Genomic DNA, 23,194 nt, shown 5'->3' with positions numbered 1-23,194 from the left:
GTGGGCGAGACGAGGGAATGGTGGGGATGCTTCTGCTTGCCTTTGTGACGAGATGCTTTTAGGTTGCTGCGTTTCGAGATTGAGGTCACTCGTAATTGGATACGTATAGAAAATGCACAAGCTCAGCAGAGCCCTCCCACATTTGCTCGCCTGCCCATTTGGCAGCTGTCCTACAAAACTGAACGGCTGGAAATTTAAAGCTCCAATTAAACAAAAAGGATCCCTCTACACAATTAACTCTCACCCATACAGCTTTTATCAAAATGGTACCTCTTTGCACCAGGGGAAGCGTCATTTTTTTTTAATTAAAAAAAAACAACCAAACACATGTAAAGAAACAGACACAATTTCCTGGAACAAGGTATTATGTTTGCAGGATTATTTAAAAAAGAAAGAAAATCTTTAAAAATTCCAGAGCTTCTGAGTCAAGAGTCAGTTTCATCAATATGATGAAATCTGTCCAGATCCAATTTCTTTTGTAGTTTACACTTGTGTGGCATGCAGGTCAGGTCTGAAGTACACCATTCACCTAATGTAGGTGGAGAACATAGAGGGGAAAGAATTTGGCCAGAAGGATTCCACACTGATCATGTAAGAGCTCCATTTCCTAGAGCTCTGTGACCACAGGGAAAACTACTTGAATATATATAGGTATGGGATATTGAGAAAGAGTGGAAGGTACCAGCGTGCTCATGAGAGCCCAGAGGACTACAGAAGCCCAATTTGTAAAAAAGCAAAACCTAAAGCAGAAACCCAACCCCAAAGTAGCCTAATGAGGACTGAACATATTTAGTAGCAACAGAATGTTGAATGTCAGATGAGAAAGAAAAAGTGTTGATTGGGGTGCAATGGTATTCTGCAAGAAGCCATGGCTGGCAGACTAGAATACTCAACAGGAACACTCATCAATTAACAACTGTTCAAGTTATATGAGAACTTTGGTTGAAAGAGTGAGGACCAAGCGAGAGGACGCTGAACACTTCACTTGACGCTGCATCTTTAAAGTTTTTTAATCATTAATAGTCATGACAAGGTAAGCCATCACCCACAAAAGCTTATGCCATAGTGACTTGGTTTGTATTTCATGGGCCACAAAACATCACTGCTTTTGCAGCAACAGATCAACATGGGCAACCCTGTTAATTCCATAGCTCCACAGTAAGCCTGATGTGCAGCTTTCTGCAGCTTATTTCTTACTAATATACAAACAGACGACAAGAAACGTGTGTTACGGCAACATTTAGTATTGTATTTTCAGTGTTTATGGTAACACAGGGAGATTATTTGTCCACAGCATAAAACGGGAAAGGGGGAAACAACCAGAAGGCACATATTTCTGTCCTCATACTTTCAGAAAGTCAGTATCAATGCAACATCCACTAAAGTGGCAGAAGACATGAGAATGTACAGTTTTACAGCATTTACTACACTGAATGCAGGATCCCAACCCACCAACCAGCCGTGGACAAGAACATCTACCACCAAGACGACGTTGAAAAATACCCTCCACATTGTTCCCTCTTTAAACATATTACAATACAAAACCAGCAACCACTTAGAAAGGTTAATGCTTCTCCTCCCCTATACAATTTTGCCAACTCCATTAAGTTATGACCTGCATTGCCCTTGCTGTTACAGCCTGGATCCCAACTAGGGAAGAGGGAAACACGGCCAACTGTGTCAAGTTCCATGCTGCGTATTGGCAGTTTTGATCAAAAGCCTTCAGGGATTAGAGCAAATCTAAACTAATTTTCACTCTGAGCCAAATAAGCATTTGATCCCTCAGGTACAAATTAGCCTACCATACCACCTAGGGAGCACATGATACCCCAAGGCATGCATGTTTATAATCTTGGCTCTCAAAGCTCATTTCATTTCCTTCATTAAGACAATAAAAACTAACGTGAAAAATGTGAACAGAAGCAGGATCACAGGCTGAAAGCAAATCCATTCTCTTTTCTGATGAAGCCGAGACAATGATTTCTGGGGATACATTTGATTTGCCTATATGCGAGAGGGACACAGTATAATCCTCCTAACCAACCCTTCTTGTTAGTTAACTAGAGATCAGTTCAATCCCAGGTGGCATCCTGTATCCTGAGGATATGAGCATTATCAGGTTTTTAAAGCAAGTGGATTTAGAAACGTGCAGCCAGCTGGCCTGCAAACCTAAAGTTTATTGTTTCTTCTCCATTCACATCAAAGAGCGGCTACCTCCTTAGCTATCCAAGGAGACTTATTTGAAGATTTCATTTACATAGTTTTTCTACTGATTAAAAGTAAGGTGCTTAAAAAAAATCCCTATATTTATTTTAAGAAAGATTTGCAAACTGAACAAAAACCCTGCAGACGACCGTTAATTTGATCAAACTCAGAAAAACAGATACTGCTTCTACAGCATTTCTTTTGTTTTATTAGCTTACAATATCTAATTCTTTCAAAAACTCTGAAACCTGACTGATCTGAAAGAAACACACACAAAAAATTAGAACCACATTTGCTTTAATTGAGATGAACACCCATCCATCCCACACAAATGTTTTGGCTCTTTGAAGGAATACACACAATTACATAAATGTGAAGACTGTTGTGTTGGCACGTAAAAGGCAAATTTTAAATCCATACTGGGCCAGTGGCTTTTATTTGGCCAATCAGAATGTTCCAAAATGTTACGTAAAGCTTTCAAGTTCTCCAGTACTTCTCCAGAACTTGAAAGTGCTCTTGAGAACTCAAAGGCCTGCATGCTATATTGTGACACTTTTGATGGCATAATAAATGCATTGTCCTTAGATGGATTTTGGAACGTAACTATAAGGCTTGTGGCTAGATTTCTGCAGAAGATTCACAGCCCTTGGGGATGCAGTTTTAATTTATCTAGATAACCAGTTTTCCTGATTTTTGTAAAAGGACTTTTCAAGAGGCAGGGGAGATCTGGAATTCCAGAGTTACCAAAGCAAACTTAGATCCTGCTGAGTGCCTCTCTCATGTATCTCCAAACATCATGCTATGAACTTGGGATGCTAAGTTTCCATCTTTTGCATGTGATATACAGTACTTTCAATGGCAACATGAGACATCAAAATTAGCAACAGATTAAATAGGAGTACACATACACAGTACAGTCTATCTATATACATATACTTTCAGCGGCCCCGGTAAGTAGATCTTCAAAGCCCATTAAACCATTTGGCAATTGATATATTAAATAGCATTCCAAGTTATCTAGTGCAAACTAAAGTTTGTTATCCTTTAGACACGTACAACAACTTCCATTCCTCATTTCTTTAAGCCAAAAGAAGTTTTTACTAAATTTTCCACATTCCTTTCGGTATTGTTAAATTCAGTTACTTCTCACAAGAACAGCATTTCTCCTTAGCAACTCGTGTGCCATGCTAGTCTACATCAATGAGGCTCTCCTTTACACAAATCCGGTTTTTGGTCACGCTCCAAGAGACCAGTCTCACAATGCGCCGTCAGTATTTTAAGAAAGAGACGGCAATACTCCGTGTGACATTTAACACGTCATTTTTGCCACTCCATACTCCAGACTGACAACACCAGGCTCTGTCTTGGCGAGCTCTTCCATATACTCGCTGTACCGATTGTCTGCTGCGTTGGAGCCCTCTATTGTTCGAATACAGTCATTCCCATGTAGAAGAGGCTGCTCTTTCTTAAAGCACTGGGATGTCTTAAGAACTGGTGACACAGGTCGCAAAGGTTCCTTGGTGAAGGCCGCATCCAGTTCCTTGTTTACACGGTGACCTAATTTCTGGGATTAAAAGGAGTATTTCAGAGTAGGCTCCTTTTTCCTTTTGCGACCGTTTGGAGCCTGAGAAGCTGTTGTTCACATCCAGCCCCCAACCTACCGAACTCCTCACCTTCCCTATCAACATATGAAACTACCTTACACAGAGTCCAACCATTCCTTCCTTCAGTTCAGTACCATCTTCTCTGATGGCAGTGGAGCTCCAGACTCATCTAGAGGTCTTTCCCAGCTAGCGACCAGAGTTCCTTTTAACTGGGGATCCCATGGACTGAACCTGGGGCCTTCTGGGAAACACGGCCAATGCACTCAACTTCTGAACTATCTCTCTCTCTCTCTCTCTCTCTCTCTCACACACACACACACACTGCAGCTTTGCACTATCAGTGGCACCGCTTGCTACCTTATAGTATCAGGTCCTTCATACTTTCTGTACCCTCTGCTGTTCCTGAACAGCTGTAGTACATGCACTAAGGCAGGAATTGGGATGGGGAGCCTATTAACAGGGTCAGCCCAAGAGACCTACAAACAAACAAGACTCACAACTTGGATAGCAAGTTACACTATACAAAGGACTGGTATTTATGGTATGCGGATGAAAAGCTGACATTCAAGGGCATCTTCTAAGTCTCCCTCTGGTGCAAACTGCTCTCTGACATGTTCCAGTCCATCTCTGTGTGCGTATTATTGAATGGCCCAGCAGGTGGAGTGCCATCTTTCCCTTGCCAGTTGCAAAAATAATCTTCACAAAAGCAATACAAAGAAACCATCATTTGAAAAAGCATCCGATGGGATGCGGTTCTGACCTTTTAGGAGCAAAGCAGGCCTGTGTCAGACCTCTGAAGACAAAATAGTTCTTGGAAATACTCACAGCTTCCAGTTCCTTAATGTCTTTCTCCATCAGTTTATTTTGCTCGCTCATGCTCATGACCTGGCTGGCTACGGATTGCCGGGGGTGCATGGTGTGATCAAACTGATGATACATGTTCCTCCAGAACCTGCACGTGCCAATCGCAATAGTATTTTAATACACCATCCTGGCAGCTGGAACATTATTATTATTCTTTAAACATCACTGAAACTTACTTAAAATTAAATGATACTGTGTCAGGCTCCAGAATTGTGAGCGACTGAGAAAAATTCTCATTATAGATGGGGTTTAGGTACTTCTTGCATTCATCCAGGAGGAAAGGCCACAGTGAATACGTCTTCTCTTTCAATCTTGAAGGGAAGAAGAACTTGAGTGAATCACAGTCAGGGCCTGAACAACACTAATGTCATATTTCAATGGCAAAGCTACCCACACAGTGGAGATATTAGGACAACCTTTCCCAACCTAGCAGCCTCAAGATGTTTTGGACTGGAACTTCAATCAGCTCTAGGGATGATGGGAGTTGTAGTCCAACAACTGGAGGAAACCAGGTTAGGAAAGGTTGATCTATGGCCAGAAAGCAATCACTGGGGGTGAGGTGGGGAGGGAATGGAAACAGAACTGGATTGTGCCTGCAGTATTTTGGGGTGAGTCTTTCCCTCCCCCCTCCCCCATGCTGTTTCTTTACTTTAAAGTGGGGGTGGGGGTAGAAGGTGATATAGTGTGGTGATTAACCAAGTTTTAATCAGAGTTGGACAATGGATTATCACTACAGATATATATCATTTTATCTGACGATGGGAAACTGCAGTCTAGGGTGTGTGGAATTTAAAGTAGTGAAATGCCATGCTGGGGCAGGGTGTATTTCTAAACCAAAGGGAGAACGATTCTCCCATAAACCTTTCTCTCTCTCTTGAAAGCGATTATATTCTAAAGAAGATTTTTCAAGGATTCATGTTTTAAGGAGTGCAAAAGATCTAATGTTTTTGCAATGCTGGTTTCCCCACCATCACACACCAGAAAGGTGATTCTAAGCCCTAGCGGTTAAGAGAGCTAATATGAAACTTTACCTGAGCTCTTCTCGTTCTTTCTGGCAGTTCCCAATGAAGTTTCCGAACTGGCAGGAATGGACGTGTTCGTGGATCTGAAGGAGAAAAGCCTCATTGAACTCAAAGGCTTGCGGAAACTGCTCCATCAGGTGCCAGACGCTTTCTAAAAACTGAGCGAACACGGGAGAGATTTCCTTTGGGTCTCCATCCAGCTGACCACATCTATAAAATACATTCCACATTAAAAGAGGCCAGCCAGTTAGTTTTTATTGTTCGACTGCGGGTCACAACAGAGAACGAAGGGCAACGTAAAATAGTAATCACAACCATCTAGAATATTTACAACAGCAATAAAACCTAATGGGGCAGACAGACAGACAGAATGGAACTCCTCCCACCTTCATATTGTATGAAAATCATCAGCAGAGCAGATCCAGTAAGCAGCATGCAACAACTTCTACATTTCATTTTCATTAAAATAAGACCAGCTGCTGCAAAAGCACTTCAGGATAAATACGTGGGGGAAATGGTGGGCAAAACTAACCCTGGGTAGTCACAAAAATTCAATGCACCGACATAATCTCCTCCTCCTTTCATAGGTTCAGTTGGGTCTTATCTATGTTTTCAGGATATGCTAAAAACCTTTCTGTGCACCCAAGTATTTGCAGAGTAGAGAAACTTGTCATATATTTACTGGTCTCTGTGGATGCTGTGGAATTATGTTTTGTATTGTTTTATTAGCCATCATATGCTTTTTATTCTTCTGTGTATTGCTTTAGGGTTGTTGGTTTTTTTAAAAAAGAACTAAAAGCAGTTTATTAGTATAATAAATATTTGGGGTTGAATCCTACTAAGTTCTACTCAAAGTAGACCCACTGATCTGAATGGTCTTGGCTCATTTTAGGTCTGCTAATATCAAGGGGTCTACTCCAAGAAGTTGGGTTCAACCTATGATAACGATTAGTGGACACGAAGAAAACAAAATTACCAAATGTGATCTAAAGGGGGTTTTCTGACTTTAAGGAGCACATCTCCATTGCTCTGTGGAAGTCCCACCATGTTTCCAAGCCAGTTTGTTGTGCAGCAGAGTGATGGTGGAGGTGGAACAGACGGCTATTTGAAAAACACTAGCTTAAAGCCTGCTTTGGGAGGTGGAACTAGGGATGCAGTTTTTTGGACCCCGCCCTACCCAAGTTACTGCTATGTTGCTCTGAACGGCACATGCCAAGTCACATAGAAACCAAAAATAAAATGGGGCACACACGAAGATGAGCTCTCAGAAAGACAGTAAGTATAGGAGCATGACTCATAGCTCATCCTGGAGGGGCTACCAAGTCTAAGTTAACTGGTGACAACACAAAGCTCAGGGTAGATGCTAAAAGCCAGGAGCCGTCTGTGCAAGGAACAGAGCTTTCCCCAGGGTCTTGGGTTGGGAAGTAGGGAATCCAAGACCAGGGCCTGGCTGGACTGGGGCTGATATCCAGAAAAAGTCATCTGAGGAGTGTCCCAGCTCAGGAGGGGTTCTAAAAACAGAGCAAATGCATCTTCTGGACTCAAAGTATACAGGTCCCTTATAAGATTATGAGATCTATGTAAGCATATGAATAGTAACACAATGAGTTACATAATTAATTCAAACGTACAGCATCATTTTGGCAAAATACCCTACCTGTCTGAAAATTTGTGCCCGAACGCAATCCAGTCTTTTTCTATCAAAACCTAGAAGAAAACAAGGCATCAGCTTTTCATCTGTTTTTATGCTGCAGGTCTAAGTTTGGATTATATTACCCAGGTCAAAGTTCTTGGTTTTGATGAATTAAACCCAAAATATCAGAGCAGTGCCCAAAATAATCCTAAACTCAAATATATACATTAGATTTAAGTCTCATGTCAGAGTAATATTAAAAAATCAAACTGATTCAACTGGTGTGTTTACTACTTAAAATTAAGTCCTGTAAACAAAACAGGCTTCTTCCCCAACCTCGGTGCCCTTCAGATAGCCTTGCCACAGTGCCCATGCATCGGCAACCTCAAAATTAAGACTACTATAATGTGTTGTTATGAGGGGCTACCCTTGTGCATGGGTCAGAAGCTGCAGCTAGCATAGCATGCAGCTGCTAAGTTATTTGGTGGGATACCCCAACATTGCAGATATTAACACCGGTGTTGAATGTTAATGATGTACCTTTATAGGATAAAGATTCCCCCCCCAATATTTATTATGACATACTTCGCATATTAAGCGCCATTTAAAAATGGTATATAGGAAGTAAAACAAGAGCGATTGCACCAAAGTAACTCGGTTGTAGCATGTGCCAACTGAAAACAACTTGGTGTGCCTCAAGTACGCACCATAAAGCCTTTCATTGTTCTATAAAAGGGATCCAACAATAGAGATCCCAGAGAACACACTTGAGACGTCCGGTCCCAGCCGTCGGAGCAATGCACTAGCACACTTGCACTCTCCAAAGCTATGGCCTGTGAAAAAGACAAGAAGATTGACTGATGCGTATGCACTTGTATCACAAGGAAAACAAACACAGCTTTGAATTATTTATTTATTTATTTATTCATTCATTCATTCATTCATTCCCCAGCCACTCTGGGCAGCTTCCAACAAAATATTAATGCACCAAACACTAAAAGCTTCCCTAAACATTCCAATGAGTAAAGCAGCTAGCAAATCACAACAAACAGCAGCAATAATTTGATTCAAATATACAGCCTGCTGCTGCACTCAGGCACCATGATACAGCGAGATATCTCCTCGCTTGGAACAGCCCTAACAGGGAAACAGATGGTTGTGGTATGTGCATCGATACCCGACAGCCTGAGGCGTGGGAGGCGCAAGTTACTCAGTCCACACTCTTTTCCTTCCAAATGCCAAAAGGCAATTGGAACGTCTGAAGTTGACAATACAGACCTAAGGACACAAAAAAGCTGCCCTAAGCCGGGAGTAACTATCTAGAAAAGCGATGGGGAACCTGTAGTCCTCCAGAAGTTCCAGAACTACAACTCCTATAATTCCTGATCACTGGCTGTGCCAGCTGGGGCTGATGGGAGTTGGAATTCAGGCTCAAGCAGAGGCCTTTTACATCATTTGCTATCTGATCTTTCTTTTAAAAAACAAAAACTGGGATCTTCCACATGCAAAGCTTCTGCTCTACTCTTGAGCTAAGAACCCGCACCACATGCGGGTGGAGGGACTCCATGAACTGAGTAGCCAATTGCAGCACCTTCTTAAATACACCCAGCCAACTGGATCTGGGAGCATTCCACCCTCCTTACTAAGTTAGAAAGGAAATTGGGTGTTGTTGGGGTAGTGCCCCTGAGCATTTATCCTGGAATGTAACTAAGCTTGCGGAATGCAGGCTGCACCTGCTGGTGTACTATTATGGGCATGAACCACTGGCCACAAGTTGAAGAAAGCAAATTACTTTGGCTAAGAAGATAGCAGCATCCAACACGGCTTTGATGTGTCGCAGCCATCCGCAGCTCTCCAAACCAGACAGAAAATCATTGACTGACAGGCCCCTTGTCCCACAGACTGAAATAGAAAGATACTCGGTCATTAAATTCAAATAGCGGCACTTTCCTCTGTAGGGAAGCAACTGAAGCTTACTTTCACTTTTGAACAAATCAATTCCTAGGCTTGATATGAACAACCTTTTCTTCCCAGAGTTTCATCTACATCCCATGGGGGCTGTGCAAGAGAGGATGCTGAACTATGCGTGTTGTTGAAAGCTTGAAAATGTCACATGAAACAAAAAGAGAGGGACCTGAAATTGATGTGCATTCCAGGTATTTTTTTCATAAGATTTATATTCCGCTTTAGAGTAGAAAAAACACAAAACGGTTTACAAAAAAAGAAAGATAGAAACCAATGTATTAACCCTTCGGTACATAAGGGATACTGTATTTATTACTTCAAGCAATAAGCTGTTTGGTATGGCTATGTGGGGGTGGCGAAGGCTCTACAAAAGTCTATTTTGTAATTATCAAGTGCTTTCTACCAATTAGAAGCAAATTTATACATACCTTCCAAAAGTTTCTGCAGGCTGGATCTCATTACATGGATGTTTTCAATACCCACAAACTGGAATCTAATATTAGAATAGTTGTCTTCATTCTCATAGCCTTTACCTGCTGCTCTGTTGGCCAGTGCATTCAGCTTGAAAATAAAGGAGGTAAAGCAGTTAAAATGTGTGGGAACTCCCATCTGATAAATATTAGGAACGTTATGATTGCTCAGGTTTCCAGATCTATAGGACAGGGTTTTTTCCTCCCTTCATGACCTCCTCCTTTCTAAGCCAAACCATTAATCACGTTGGATATGAAGTATCAGAAAGCATCCTACTCACTTGGTAACCCCCCACAATTTGTCCTGAAGCCTGAATAGCAGCTCCCAGTAGCATAATCACAATATGCTATGCGGCATGGAAGGCTGCTATTTTGAGAAGCACCAGTACAAAGCCCTCTGGAGGTATTCAATCAGTTGCATTGTTCATTGGGCCCTGGCCAGGGGCCTGAGTCAAGTAAGCAACTCCTCCAAAATCGGGGGGGGGGGGGATTAGTCCATGAGTACAAACAGCTAGTCCAATGATGATGAGGGATCTAGTAATCAAGTCCTATAAGGAAGGAGCCGAGTATGCTTTACTTTGGAGAAGCCACTTATCTGCAAACACACAGATGGTAGCCCAAATTTATTCTGTTGCTCCAGACGGTGGAACCCAGAAGAACTCATGAAGACAAAGGACGCAACCTAAACATTAAGAACCGCCTCCTGGTGGAAAGAGCTGCTCAACAGTGGAACAGACTGCCTTGGAAGGCATTGGGTTCTTCTTTATTAGAGGCAGAGTGACTAGCTAACAGGGATGCTGCAGTAATCAACTTCCTGCATCATTAGGGAATTGGACTAGGCAGCCCTTAAGGCCCTTTCCAACTCCAATTCATCCCATTGCCACTCTCAGGTTGTTCATCAAACTGGGTCCTAACAGAAACAGCAACCTAACGATAAGGTGCAGTTAAGGAGCAGTAGTTCCCATCTCCGAACTACAGCATTATATCACATGAGAAACCAACTAGGGGGAATGATACCTACTTTAGGCCTGGTGTCCACAACATACATATAGCAATTATTAGGATTGGCTTTGCTGATCGCTTGCAACATGTGCTCATCCTCCAGACACCTGGCACTGAATCCTGAGAGAGGCTGACTACATCTGCAAATGGCAGCCTAGTGAGAAGATGGAGAGACAAATATAAAGATAAGATAACGAAAGGTCTATATGAGCACTTTAGAGGACAGGAACAGTGGTCTGAATTTTAAGCACAGTTCTTAGTTCTCTGGTAGCTGCAAGAAGGGAAGATGAAAGCCAGAAGCGTGATGCATGGGACTCTGAAGATGCAAAACCTCCAGAAGGAAACTTGAAAGCCAAAATGTTTCAGAGTTCATGGTTTCCTCTGTTATAGGCAGAGACGGTTTGCCCAGATTTTAGTGATAAAGCTGGAGATATAAGGTGGCAGACACAAAATTAGTTTCTAGAAGAGAGACAAGACACTTTTGCATTATGCACAATCAACTCAAACCATTTTTTTCAATGCCCAGACCACATTAGTTTGTTTTCTTGGTGTCATGCATGCTATTATTAGTTCTAGTTTCAACTTCCCCACATCCCCATAAACGGGAAGCAAAAACTTGAATCTTTAAGTCCTGAATTTTCAAACCAGTGTGAATAATTGCAACACAAGACAAGTTGTAAAGGTTCTACTTCCGGAACTCTTGACAAAATCAGCATATAGATACAGATATCTGTGGTGCAGCCGTAACCATGTCTAATCAGAAGTTAAGTCCCAATGAAGTCAATGGGACTTGCTCCCAAGTAAGTGGGGCTAGAATTGCAGCCCTGGTGAAGTGGGGGCTACCCCAATGCTACATTCTACTAACAGCCCTTTTTGATGGGCCGCAACAGATCTATGAATCTGGGTTACTGTACTTACCCTTCCTGTCTTTTCCTGTGATGGAAAATAGCCTTTAGCCCATCTCCCCTGAATGGAAATCAGACTATACCTCATTATCTTTATGATAATATGACAGCACAGGAAACCTTCCTTTACTTCGGAACTTAGAACTTCCAACAATGATGGGCTTGCTTGCACTCCTGGGAACATAGAGGTCTCTGGGATATGTTTCACAGATCTGAAGGAGGAAAGGAAATATAAGGGATAGCGCATTTAGATATGGCAGGGATGGGGAAGCCCCCTTGGAACTCTCCTTAGGCCACTGCCCTCACCAGCCTTGCTCCATGGGCCCAAGTGCTTTTGCCAGGCTGGAATGTCCTTAAAGTGACTTGTGTGCAGTGGGAAGGTAGCATCTGGTACAAAGAGCCACAGCCATAGCTCTATCTACTTTTGCCTCTGCCCTCACCAACCAATAGTACGCACTCCCAGACCTCTGCTCACAAGGGAATATGGCCCTCAGGAAGAAAAATATTCCCCTCCTCAAGATATGGTGTGCAACTGGTGGCATCCACTGAAATCAATGGGAAAGGCCTTTCCCACAGAGCTCCATCTTCACAATGGATATTGCTTAACCCTTACCTAGAAGAATTCTGAAGTATCGGGGCTTCAGAAAAACGCTGACTGGGTTTTTGAAACATGTCAGGAACATAAGACCCCTGCTGGATCAGAGCAAAGGCCTACCTAGTCTAAACTTTCTGTGCTCACAATGGCGAACCATATGCCTGTGGGAAGCCTGCAAGCAAGACATGGGTGCAAAGAGCCCTCTCCTGTTTGTGTTACACGGCAGCGTCTGACACTGGAGGTAGCACATAGCCATAGCTTCCATAAATTTGCCGAATTCTCTGTTAAAGCCATTCAGGTTGGTGGCCATTGCATCAAAATACTTGCATGATTTCAAAAATAAAACTGGTGTGGGGGTTTAATTCCTAGTGTTAATTCTACACTGCCTCTTCTTTAGTTAGAGGCACAACAAGCAAGAAAAAAGTAATTAGAAGAGAAGCAAAGAAGTTGCTGTAGCCTTGCACACAAAACTGAACTGAGTTCTACAGCAAGGGGAGAGGGGGCCTAATTATATTGTGGCATACATTCTCTCAGTTAATGACACGTTGAGTCATCCGTCCCTCCTGCATGCAATTGAGTGTGAACTCAATCGAAGCAGCTGCAAAAGAGTTGCAAGAAACAAGGTTTTCCAAGCGAACCTTTGAAACTGAATTCCCATGAGGAAAAGGAACAGACCAACAATTATTCCAGTGTGAATGAGGTGGAAAATGCCACTTCTCACTTTGGTCTTTCATTTTTTATTTTATGTTAGCAATCTATTTTATTTTTGCAATCTGTTACCTTGTAATCACGATTTGCATCTGATAACTGCCAGTCCGAGTTAGGCACGTCCATCCGGTTGTACTCTTCTGCAAGGTCTATGAGCTGCCAGCCTTGCACTCGCTCTTCCTCCTTTTGCTTTGGGTTGTATGAGAAGGCATACAGTTCGTCGTATCTTGCTAAAACAAGCCAGGAGAAAGAGAAAAAGAGGAAGGAGCCTGAGCCTCGCTGAGGGATTCCAGAGTCACCACACTGTCGTCGTTGTTTAATTTATATACCGCTCGAAACAGTTTACAAAGTATAAAAAGCAGTTGCACAAGCACTCATAATTAAGTTACATAATAAACCATAGTTAAGTTAGATGATAAAACAACATAGCAATTGAACAGGAGAATCGGGTAAAGGGATCAAGGGCATGCCTGTGTAATGAGAAAGTCACACTACCTGGTTTTGACAGCTGAAGCAAGGAGTTATAAATATCATGGCAGTCCCTTTCTCTGGGAACAATGAAGTGAACTATCCTGAAGTTCTTGCACTGGATCACCAGGGGGCAGCCGGACGTGGTCAAGGCGAGTTTCTCTACCGCAGCAATATGATGGTGCAGTATCTGCAGCACACAGAAAACCCACAATGGCGTTTTCATAATTCTTTGTTTCCACGGAAGAACCGAAGACATTATCTCAAGTTGCTTGCTTGTTATCGGATGTGCTACACTACTTAATGCTGTGACCAGTATCCAAAGACCCTGTCCGCAATATTTTTGCTTAACAACCTTTTAAAATATTTCTATTGCTTTTCTGGACATTTAATGTGAAATTTTGTATTTTGCTTTTCTTTTAACTTGCTTTGGGACTTCTTTCAGCTGTATGAAGAAAAAAATAAATAAATTTGATATACTAAATACAGGAGTAACCCCGGTGGGATTTATTTTTAATTCTTATTTTCTCATACTCCACTACAAACTGTATCTCAAAGTTTGGAAGATAAGAAGAGCCCTGATGAATCAGGCGAAAGCTCCATCTAAGTCCTGCATCCTGCTCTCACAGTGGCCATGGGAGGCAAGCAGAGCCAGGGCGCAACCGCATTCTCCGCATCTTTGGTTCCCAGCAATTGGTATTCAGATAACTCCAAGCTCCCCTCAGAGGAAGAAGAAGAGGAGTCTGGATTTGATATCCCTCTTTATCACTACCCGAGGGAGTCTCAAAGCGGCTAACATTCTCCTTTCCCTTCCTCCCCCACAACAAACACTCTGTGAGGTGAGTGGGGCTGAGAGACTTCAGAGAAGTGTGACTGGCCCAAGGTCACCCAGCAGCTGCATGTGGAGGAGCAGGGAAGCGAACCCGGTTCACCAGATTACGAGACTACTGCTCTTAACCACTACATCACACTGGCTCTCCGATTCTCTCTGGCTCTCTCAGATTCAAAAGCAACTTGCCTTGTGGAATGAAGAGCACGGACTGCTATTTGAGAAAGCAGTGAAAAGCCCCTTTGGGTGTAGGGATACGAGCTAACCTATATTCTATTAGTCCTGCTTCTGAAGGTGACCTTAAACAGGCTACAAATGCAGACACACCAACACACTGAGGAAAAACTCTAGCTATACATAGCCAGAAACCTGTTAATAAAAGTCTCAGCATTATCTCTCTTTTCAAAGACTAAAATTAAGGAACTACCAAAGGGGGAGATGCCAATTATTCATAACTCAATAAAATGATGGAGTTTAATTAGCTAGACTATTATAGGATATACAGCACACTTAAAAAAACAAAACAGTTTGCAAAATTAAACTATTAACTGTGGCGGAATGGGCAAAGAGAACTGACGATGTGCTTGGACCTGGGAATGGGAGACTGACTTCACACACTTGCCAGTGCTAATCTGCACGCATGCACAGGAATGATCTCTGGGCAACTGGCCCAAATGAAGTGAGAATACCACAGCCTTCTCTCAGGAGGCTGGAACTAAAGCCTCTGATTCTTGGAAGAGTGCCCTGCAAAACATTGGAAGTCAACCTGAAGGAAGCATGTGGTTAAATACCCATTTAAAACAATTGCACCTCACATTCAGCATACTTAAAACAGCTTGCAGCAACAATTACCCAGTTATTGCAAGACAGGAGACTGGGCCTGGGGAGTCCTCTACATCAGAATAAAGCGACACAAAATAGAATAAAAAGGGTGCCCCATTGGAGAAAACCATCGGAATCCTTACCCATGTCTCTTTCTGGCTCGAGTCTATAAATAACAGGTGAGTTGCCGTGAGATAGAGCGTTCCTGTTTGTGACTTGATGTTTGTGCTGAAACGATCTAATAATTTCACCTGTTCGACCTGTAAGGGCGGGGGGGGGGAGGGGAGAGAACACGTTGCCATGAAGTAAAGCTATGAAACATATGATCTTGACATAAAAACAGCCCGGTCATTCAGTTCATTATCTCCTTCTTAAGGGGCAGATCGCTATCTGGCAACAAAGTGTGCGTGCATTTGCAAGGACCACCTTTAGGCTTCACAATGCACCAATAATGCAAAATGCAGCCACCAGGCATGTGACAGATACCCTAACGTGCACAGCCTAGGCTGCAGCAGCTCACATGTGCCTGCTAACAGGAAGAACCGCTCGGCTAGAACATTTTCTGGCTTTGTATCTTCCCGTTCTGACTTCTGACCAAGAGGACAACATTCTGGTTGGGCTAGTAAAACCCTGGCTAAGTGGTAACTCAAGATCAACTGGTTCCAGGGGCTGTGTTTGCAAAGGTAACAATGCAGCCCCCAGAACAGAAACGGGATTATATCAGGGGTCACCAAACTAAGGCCCATAGGCCGGAAGCGGCCTGCGGAGGTTGTTTGACTGGCCCACGAGCCACCCCCAAACCGAGTTGTCCACTCGTGCGCTGCACTAAACATGGGGACTCACTTCCACAGTGCCAGAAATCGCGTCTGCGCGGGATCATAGAATCACAGAGTTGGAAGAGACCACAAGGGCCATCGAGTCCAACCCCCTGCCAAGCAGGAAATTTTTGCCTGCCGATACGGCCCAGGCAAGATAAACCTTCCTGACCCCTGCTCCATATTCTATTAAGCCTCTTGTGTTTTTTCAGTACAGTTCTGCCGTGAACAAATTCTCTCCCACAATTCTCATTTCAAATAGTACCATCATGCAATGATCTCAGAAAGATTATTGGAAAGACTGCTCCTAGAGAGAGCTAGGGGCTACTTTTCCTGCATCCAACTTGGAGCACGGTTCAAGAACTGCTGAGCAGATAACACAGCAACACCAAAGTAAGGCTATAGGCCTTGGGTGGCAACCCCCATAACTATACATGGGACCAAACACAGCTTTTCTCTGCTAAGACAAATAGAGGGTTCTGTTGTAACCCACATATTTAAGGAAGAACACGGGTGCTTGTTTTTTAGGTGTGTTGTTTGCTAAATGTTACTGAGGAGGGAAAGTATGGTGCTGTGTGGTTATGCCACATATGTCCTATAAGGCCTATTCTGAACTGAGACTGAGGGGAAATCTATCCTTCTTAGAAAACGAAAAAGCTCCTCAAATCACAAAGGCTGAGAAGAGCCAAAGGGTCCTGCGTGCAGTATTCTTCCAAAATAACATAGGATGCTTTCAGCTGTAGCAGAGAGCAATTTGCAGAAGGTGCACTCAGAAATTTAGCTGCTTTTAACCGATCGGAAATTGACTTTGAATGTTCTACAGGTCTGTTTTGTCTGAATCCCAACAGCAGGCCAGAAAAGCTACCACAAAGAGGCTATAAGGGAAGGTTTGGCAAGGATGCGTTCCTCATATTCTCTTGGCAGGATTGGCTCATTAGCACTAATTCACCAGTCTGCTCCTAGAGCTCTAACAATGAGTCTGCCACAAGATTCAGAGAGTGCATCTCTCATACAATCCAGCAGAACTAGAACTCAAGGGAGAAAGCAGCAACAAGAACGGAACTTCCTGCATCAGCAATGCAGGTATCTGCAATTCCTGAATTCTGTCTCAACGTCAATATTTGACCTGGCCAGATTACAAGAAACATTTTATAACCAATTCTCCAGCTCTTTGCTTTTTAAAAATGCTGGCAATACAAATCAGTAAGCATCATTTAAATAAGTAGTTTTCAGAAATATGATGGTGCTAATTTGCAGGAAACAGAAAATCAGCAGCTTCAACTAAAGCAGCTTTCCAGGCACATTTATGTTAAAAAATCATTAGGACCAGCTACACAGGCAGACTGGATCAGGTCAAAGTCACATGACCAGGGTCTAAAGTAAAGCAAGCCCTTAAGGGGCAGAGACTTGCCAGTTTGTGAACTGTACTTTCCCCCCTTACTCAGCCACCCTGTCCAATTTTGATAAGCACAACTGTACACCAATAAACAAGAAAACATGAGCATCCTCAGAAACGAAGTCTAACGGAACAGGTAACTGTAGGGCAGGATTTATTTAATTTTAAGGATTGAACTTTTTGCAAAGTATCAAGTATAAACGTGGCATAAATCCACTTCTCCATAAGCTAATTTATGGCTGCTATCATGTTACTACATGTGCAGCCCTTAGGATGAAACAGTAGCTTGCGCACAAAGCCAGTCACTTTGAGCTGTTGAATTATTTGCACTATGTGTAAAAGTAAACAAGACAACCCGTGAAAATGTGGGCCAAAGGAGTGGCAACTGAGGACCAATGTGGTGTAGAGGTCACTGGTGAAGAGCAAGGAGAGCGTAAAGGTAAAGCTGCACCAGCTTTGTAGTAATAGGTGACCAGGAAAACGAGCAAGCTGGCAGAGGAGGGATGGGTGCCTTATCATTCCTCTGTGCTCAATACAGAGACTAAGTACTACAGATTGCCAGAGGAGGGAACGGCTCTCTTCTGCACCCAGTACTGTATAGGAATGAGGTGGGCTCTTTCTCCCTTCTCTACTAGACTCCAAGCAAGCTATTAAAACACTCTGCAGGCTAGTAACTGTTGTGGGCTTATTTACAAGGCTGCTTTGTGAGCATTTTGATGCTTTTTAAGGGTGATTCTTTTTTCTTTGGAACTCCCCAAAGGAAACTTCAGCATTGTAGCACAATTTCTTCCTTCTTAGGAACTCCCCCAAAGAATATTCAACCTTGTAGCATTATACAGAGTTGAACAGACAGCATAAATCGCATGACAGGTGCTTCTGCCTTCTGAAAGATAGCCATTTTAAGCCAAAAGGAACAGGCTCAGATCCAGCCCAAAACATTTTGCTGCCTGAAGTGAAGGTATACAGTGGTACCTCTGGTTGCGAACGGGATCCGTTCTGGAGGCCCATTCGCAACATGAGCAGGACGCAACCTGCGTCTGCGCGTGCCACGATTCACTGCTTCTGCGCATGACATCCTTTTGCACGTCTGCGCATGCGCAAACGGCGAAACCTGAAAGTAACCCTTTCCGGTACTTCCGGGTCGCTGCGGGATGCAACCTGAAAACGTTCAACTGGAAGCAAACGTAACATGAGGTATGAATGTAGATGGTACTCTCCACATGGGCACAGGGTTATATTGGAGGTGGGGCAGGCTTTATGTTGGGGGGGGGGCAGAACCGAGGTATCTGTGATGCAAGTAGTCAGTTAGTTAAGTCTTTTATTTATTTAATTTGGGGGGGAGGCAGCTCCCCCCCTGCACCACCCATGTACAGAAGCACGGCAGCTGAATCTTGTTTCAGTGCTAGGAATAGGATGGTGTACTTTACAGCACCTGAGGGGAGCAGAATATCTTACAGGATGCAGGACAGGACATGGCTTGCATAGCTGTGTCCTCCAACAATAAAGGACAGCCAGGAAACTCAGAGGAACACCAGGGACCCCAGCATCTGTAACCTCAAGTGGCTGCCCCAGTCTGCCTAGTGATTGGGCATGCCCTGAATACGTTCCATACTCCTTTTGAGGTGCAGGTCTTTCCTCTTCAGCTGATGATTTCCCAATTACTTTTGTGACTAATGGCACTTGCAGCATACAGAGACTTCTTCCACAACCTCCCCCCAACCCGGCCTGGAAAACCAGCAATTTGCCTCAGTTAGCATTTTGAAACTTGCAGATTACTATAGATAAGTCATCTGCTTCCTCCTCTCTCGCTGCCATACAAAGTTTCATTCAAAGGATATCTGAATTTCAGTGGAAGGTTTAATTTTTAAGAAGTTAAAAATACTGCAGGTCACACACAGCAAGAGTAAATACTGATTGATACTCTGGAGTGGTTTTGCTTTGCGGACAGGTTGTGCTACAACAGCAAACAGTCTATATGGCTCTGAGATCTATGCACACAGATCACATTTCAGGCTAAGGTCAGTGATCCTCTACAATGCAATAGAGCTTTTACTCTATTGTAAAAGGAGAAAGGTTGTTTTCTGATGCTCCAGAGAAGCGGACACACAGCAATGGATCCAAACTACAAGAAAGAAGATTCCACCTAAACATTAGGAAGAACATCCTGACAGTAAGAGCTGTTCGACAGTGGAATTTGCTGCCAAGGAGTGTGGTGGAGTCTCCTTCTTTGGAGATCTTTAAGCAGAGGCTTGACAACCATATGTCAGGAGTGCTCTGATGGTGTTCCCTGCTTGGCAGGGGGTTGGACTCGATGGCCCTTGTGGTCTCTTCCAACTCTATGATTCTATGATTCTACTTAAGAAAAGTAGTAAATGGTCAAAGGGCAGTATTAAGCTTCTCAGGTCTAAACACAATAATCTTTGTTTTTGATTCTCCACAATTTAAACTCATATTAAGCCACTGTTTTCCAGCTACTCACAAAAACACTGAGTTACTTTAGCTTCAGAACGAAACAATTGGGGTGGGGGGTGTAGAGAAAGTTAAGAAGTTTTTTCTGCATACAGGTATGCTTGTTTAAAGGTAAAGGACCCCTGACAGTTAAGTTAAGTCCAGTCGCAGACGTCTCTGGGGTTACAGCGCTCATCTCACTTTACTGGCCGAGAGAGCTGGCGTTTGTCTGCAGATAGTTTTTCCGGGTCATGTGGCCTGCATGACTAAGCCACTTCTGGCGAAACCAGAGCAGCACACGGAAACGCCGTTTACCTTCCTGCCGGAGCAGTACCTATTTATCTACTTGCACATTTTGGCATGATTTGAACTGCAAGGTTGGCAGGAGCTGGGACCAAGCAATGGGAGCTCACCCCGTCACAGGGATTTGAACCGCCGACCTTTTGATCGGCAAGCCCAAGAGGCTCTGTGGTTTAGACCACAGCGCCACCCGTATCCCTGTATAATGCTTGTTTATACAGTGATAAAACTTCCCTAAGAGCACAGCAATCTAAGATGATGTCATTTTTAAAAAGAAAATATTTTGAATTCAATTTGGAAATGAGCTGCATTAAAACTGTCATGTAACCCTTACATGACTTCCACTGAAAAGACATAGGAACAGAGAAAGCTGTCTCCTACTGAGCCAGACCATTGACCCATCTAACTCAGTACTGTCTACACTGACTGGCAGTGGCTTGCCAGTACTTCAGAGTCTTTCCCATTGATGCCTGGAGATTGAACCTGGGGCCTTCTGCATATAAAGCTGATGTTCTACCTCTGAGCTATGGCCCTTCCAAAAGACCTGGCAAGAGAGATGGAAAAGATAATATGGAATTTGTTGTCTATCTCATGACATGATCTCATAAAATCAAATGGGCCCCACCCTTGGCTGAGAGCCCTGTCAGAAAATATCACCCTGTAGGTTACAAGAAGACTGGAAACACATCAAAATTAGAATCAGAGAATTGCAGAGTTGGAAGGGACCATAAGAGTCATCTTGTCCAACCCCCTGCAATGCGGAAATCTTTTGCCCACAACCCTGAGATTAAGATTCTCATGCTCCACCTCTCACCTTACATCAGGCAATACCTCTATCTAAACCCCTACACTGGCTTCCTGTCCACTCCCCAATCCTGTTTCTCCTGCTGCCATTAGCCTCCTCCCCCCCCCCCCGTGGTTTCAAATTATGTATGTCAAGCTCCTTGGGACAGGAACTATGCTCTTGAACTTCGTAAGATATCATGCCCGCTGACACAGAACACACACACATATATAATTGAAAACTTAACCTCCAAATAAACATGAATAAGATAGGGCTATATGCTGCAACCTTAACAGACAGTAAGTACTATGGAAATTAGTGCAGTTTGTAAGATTAAATAGCATCACATTACTGCGGCCTAAACTACTGCGGCCTAAAGCCCACTCTCACCACACATAGGATCATGGGAGCACTAGTCCATGAAAACTTAAGGATCCCATTAAATTCTAAGTTCAGATACGCAGAAAACAATATATGTAAATAAATCAGGGAGGGGAGCTGAGGGAAGTCCTTGGTGGGGGAGAGGGAGAGTTGGGGGGGGAAATAATGTAATTGATTAAGAGGACTGATAAATTGTTATGTTGAAATTGGTTAATAAAAATATTTTAAAAATGGTAATTCTAAGTTCAGATACAGCCTGCTGCAGCAAACAGCAAAAGAAACCCAGAGGGTGACTGACATTCATCCAAGTTTTACTCAGAGTGGACTCACTAAATATTTAGTCACGCTCGTTCATTTCAGTGGGCCTGCTCTTGAGTAAAACTTAGCTGCATTCCAGCCAGTATGGCAGCAACCTTAATGCCCAACCACCCAAGGCATTGTGCCATAAACCATCATGGCCTCGGAACCAATTTCCTCAAATTGTGGCTAGATAGGATGGAAACAAGTAAAGAGCTTAGGCGACAGCAGAATTGACCATGGTGCCATAAGACTTATTTCTTGTGCATGTTTTGTTGCAACCTTAAAGCCCCGCTGAACTGAATGGGAATGACTTCTAGGGTAGATATGGGTCGGTCAGGACTGCAGCCTAAGGCACATACAGGCTTGCGTCTGAGTAGGCATGCACAGTTTCACGGCAAGGCTGCGATCCGGGAGCAAGCTCGATCGGGTGCTCAAGCCTCCCAAGAGGAAGCCCCCGGGGTCTGCAAGGCTCCCTCCCACGCTCCTCCGGCGGCGGACAAGGCCGGCCTCCGAGCAAGGCCCCGCTCAGTTACCTTCGTGGTGCGAATGTGCTCCATGATGCCACCGCGCCCAAGCTGCCCGCCGCCGCCGCCCCTCTCCGACTAGCCGCTCAGCCGGCGTCTCCTGGAGACACTTCCTGATAATCGAGTGCTGGGGATGGAGGTGGAGAGACCAAAGCGGCCTGCAAGAGGGCCGGATCCGTCCCACAGCGGCCCCTGCCGGGTGGAAGACCCAGTCAAATAAGAGAGAATTCTCAAACAGAAAAGGCCGCTTTGTTTACTTGCTTATCATTCCGCCCTTCACCCGAAGATCACAGGGCGGTTTACCAATACACGAACACATACAAAAAATATGCACCCTAATAACAAACAAAAACAACGCCACACAAACACACACGCAGTTTAAGAGGCCATAGGATTGGAAAGAAGATAAAGTCCCTACCAGAGAAGAATGGCAGATCAAGTGGATGTGATGATGCAAAAATGGCTAAAATGCCCAGAAGAATCAGAAATCAGGAAGACCAAAATTTTAATAAGGAATAGGGGGAAATTTATAATTATTATTTTTTTAAAAAAAGTGTAAACAGTTAAAATAGTTAGTAGGGTCAGAATAACACTTGTAGTTTAATGGTGAATTTTGGACACAATGAAGAGGTAAAAGATTTTGATTATTATAAAAGATGCAGGAGGAAATGGTTAACTATAGGACCCATAAAGGGGAGGAGGGAAGTCCAGGAGATTCTTTGGAATCTTGTTTCTATATTGTATGCTGGATATGTGACTGTAAAATTTTAATCTGAAAAACCAAATAAATAGTTATTTTAAAATTAATTAATTAATTAAAAGGCCATAGGATTACTTAACTAGCCAAGGGCCTGGGAGAAGAGGAACCTTTTCTCCTGGCGTCTAATGAAGGCAACAGATGAACCTCCCTGGGAGAGGATTTCATAAATAGGGAAAGAAAAGGCCCGTTCTCGCATTGCATATCCTGGGCTTCGTATGCCTGTTTAAAATATATTGATATAGACACCTGCTAAAGATCATACTTCATATATCTGGCAGACTCCAAGGAAGGTGAAGCCAGAATAAATATGTTTCAGGGGACACAAGGGTAGTCATTGGTAAACTGGAATACTTGTGACATCATCCATCCGGCCAATCAACTGGGAATTTCCCAA

At 43.4% G+C, this 23,194-nt stretch overlaps 1 protein-coding gene across 1 annotated transcript; it reads right to left on the bottom strand.

Moving 5' to 3' along the window:
- Positions 1–1,228: 1,228 nt before the first annotated feature.
- MTMR6 (myotubularin related protein 6) lies at positions 1,229–23,098 on the bottom strand. The gene is made up of 15 exons (XM_083736770.1): positions 23,047–23,098; positions 22,050–22,232; positions 15,236–15,352; positions 13,469–13,631; positions 13,046–13,203; positions 11,754–11,882; positions 10,785–10,919; positions 9,722–9,854; positions 9,121–9,230; positions 8,036–8,161; positions 7,353–7,402; positions 5,705–5,905; positions 4,850–4,984; positions 4,635–4,761; positions 1,229–3,769 (listed from the first exon to the last, which is right to left on the bottom strand). The coding sequence occupies exons 2-15, from the start codon at positions 22,071–22,073 to the stop codon at positions 3,515–3,517; spliced, it is 1,863 nt and encodes a 620-aa protein (XP_083592896.1). The 5' UTR covers positions 22,074–22,232; positions 23,047–23,098; the 3' UTR covers positions 1,229–3,514.
- Positions 23,099–23,194: the final 96 nt, after the last annotated feature.

This window comes from Podarcis gaigeae, assembly GCF_964106915.1.
Source record: "Podarcis gaigeae genome assembly, chromosome: 4".
Lineage (NCBI taxonomy): Eukaryota > Metazoa > Chordata > Lepidosauria > Squamata > Lacertidae > Podarcis > Podarcis gaigeae.
This window is presented reverse-complemented; position numbering and strand designations above follow the sequence as displayed.

Coding starts and splice junctions, on each gene's coding strand:
- MTMR6 (XM_083736770.1), bottom strand. CDS start 22,073: ATGGAGCACATTCGCACCACGAAG. Junction 15,353..22,049: donor AGCACATTCGCACCACGAAG/GTAACTGAGCGG, acceptor CCGCCCTTACAG/GTCGAACAGGTGAAATTATT. Junction 13,204..13,468: donor GCTTCAGCTGTCAAAACCAG/GTAGTGTGACTT, acceptor GGCTTGTTTTAG/CAAGATACGACGAACTGTAT.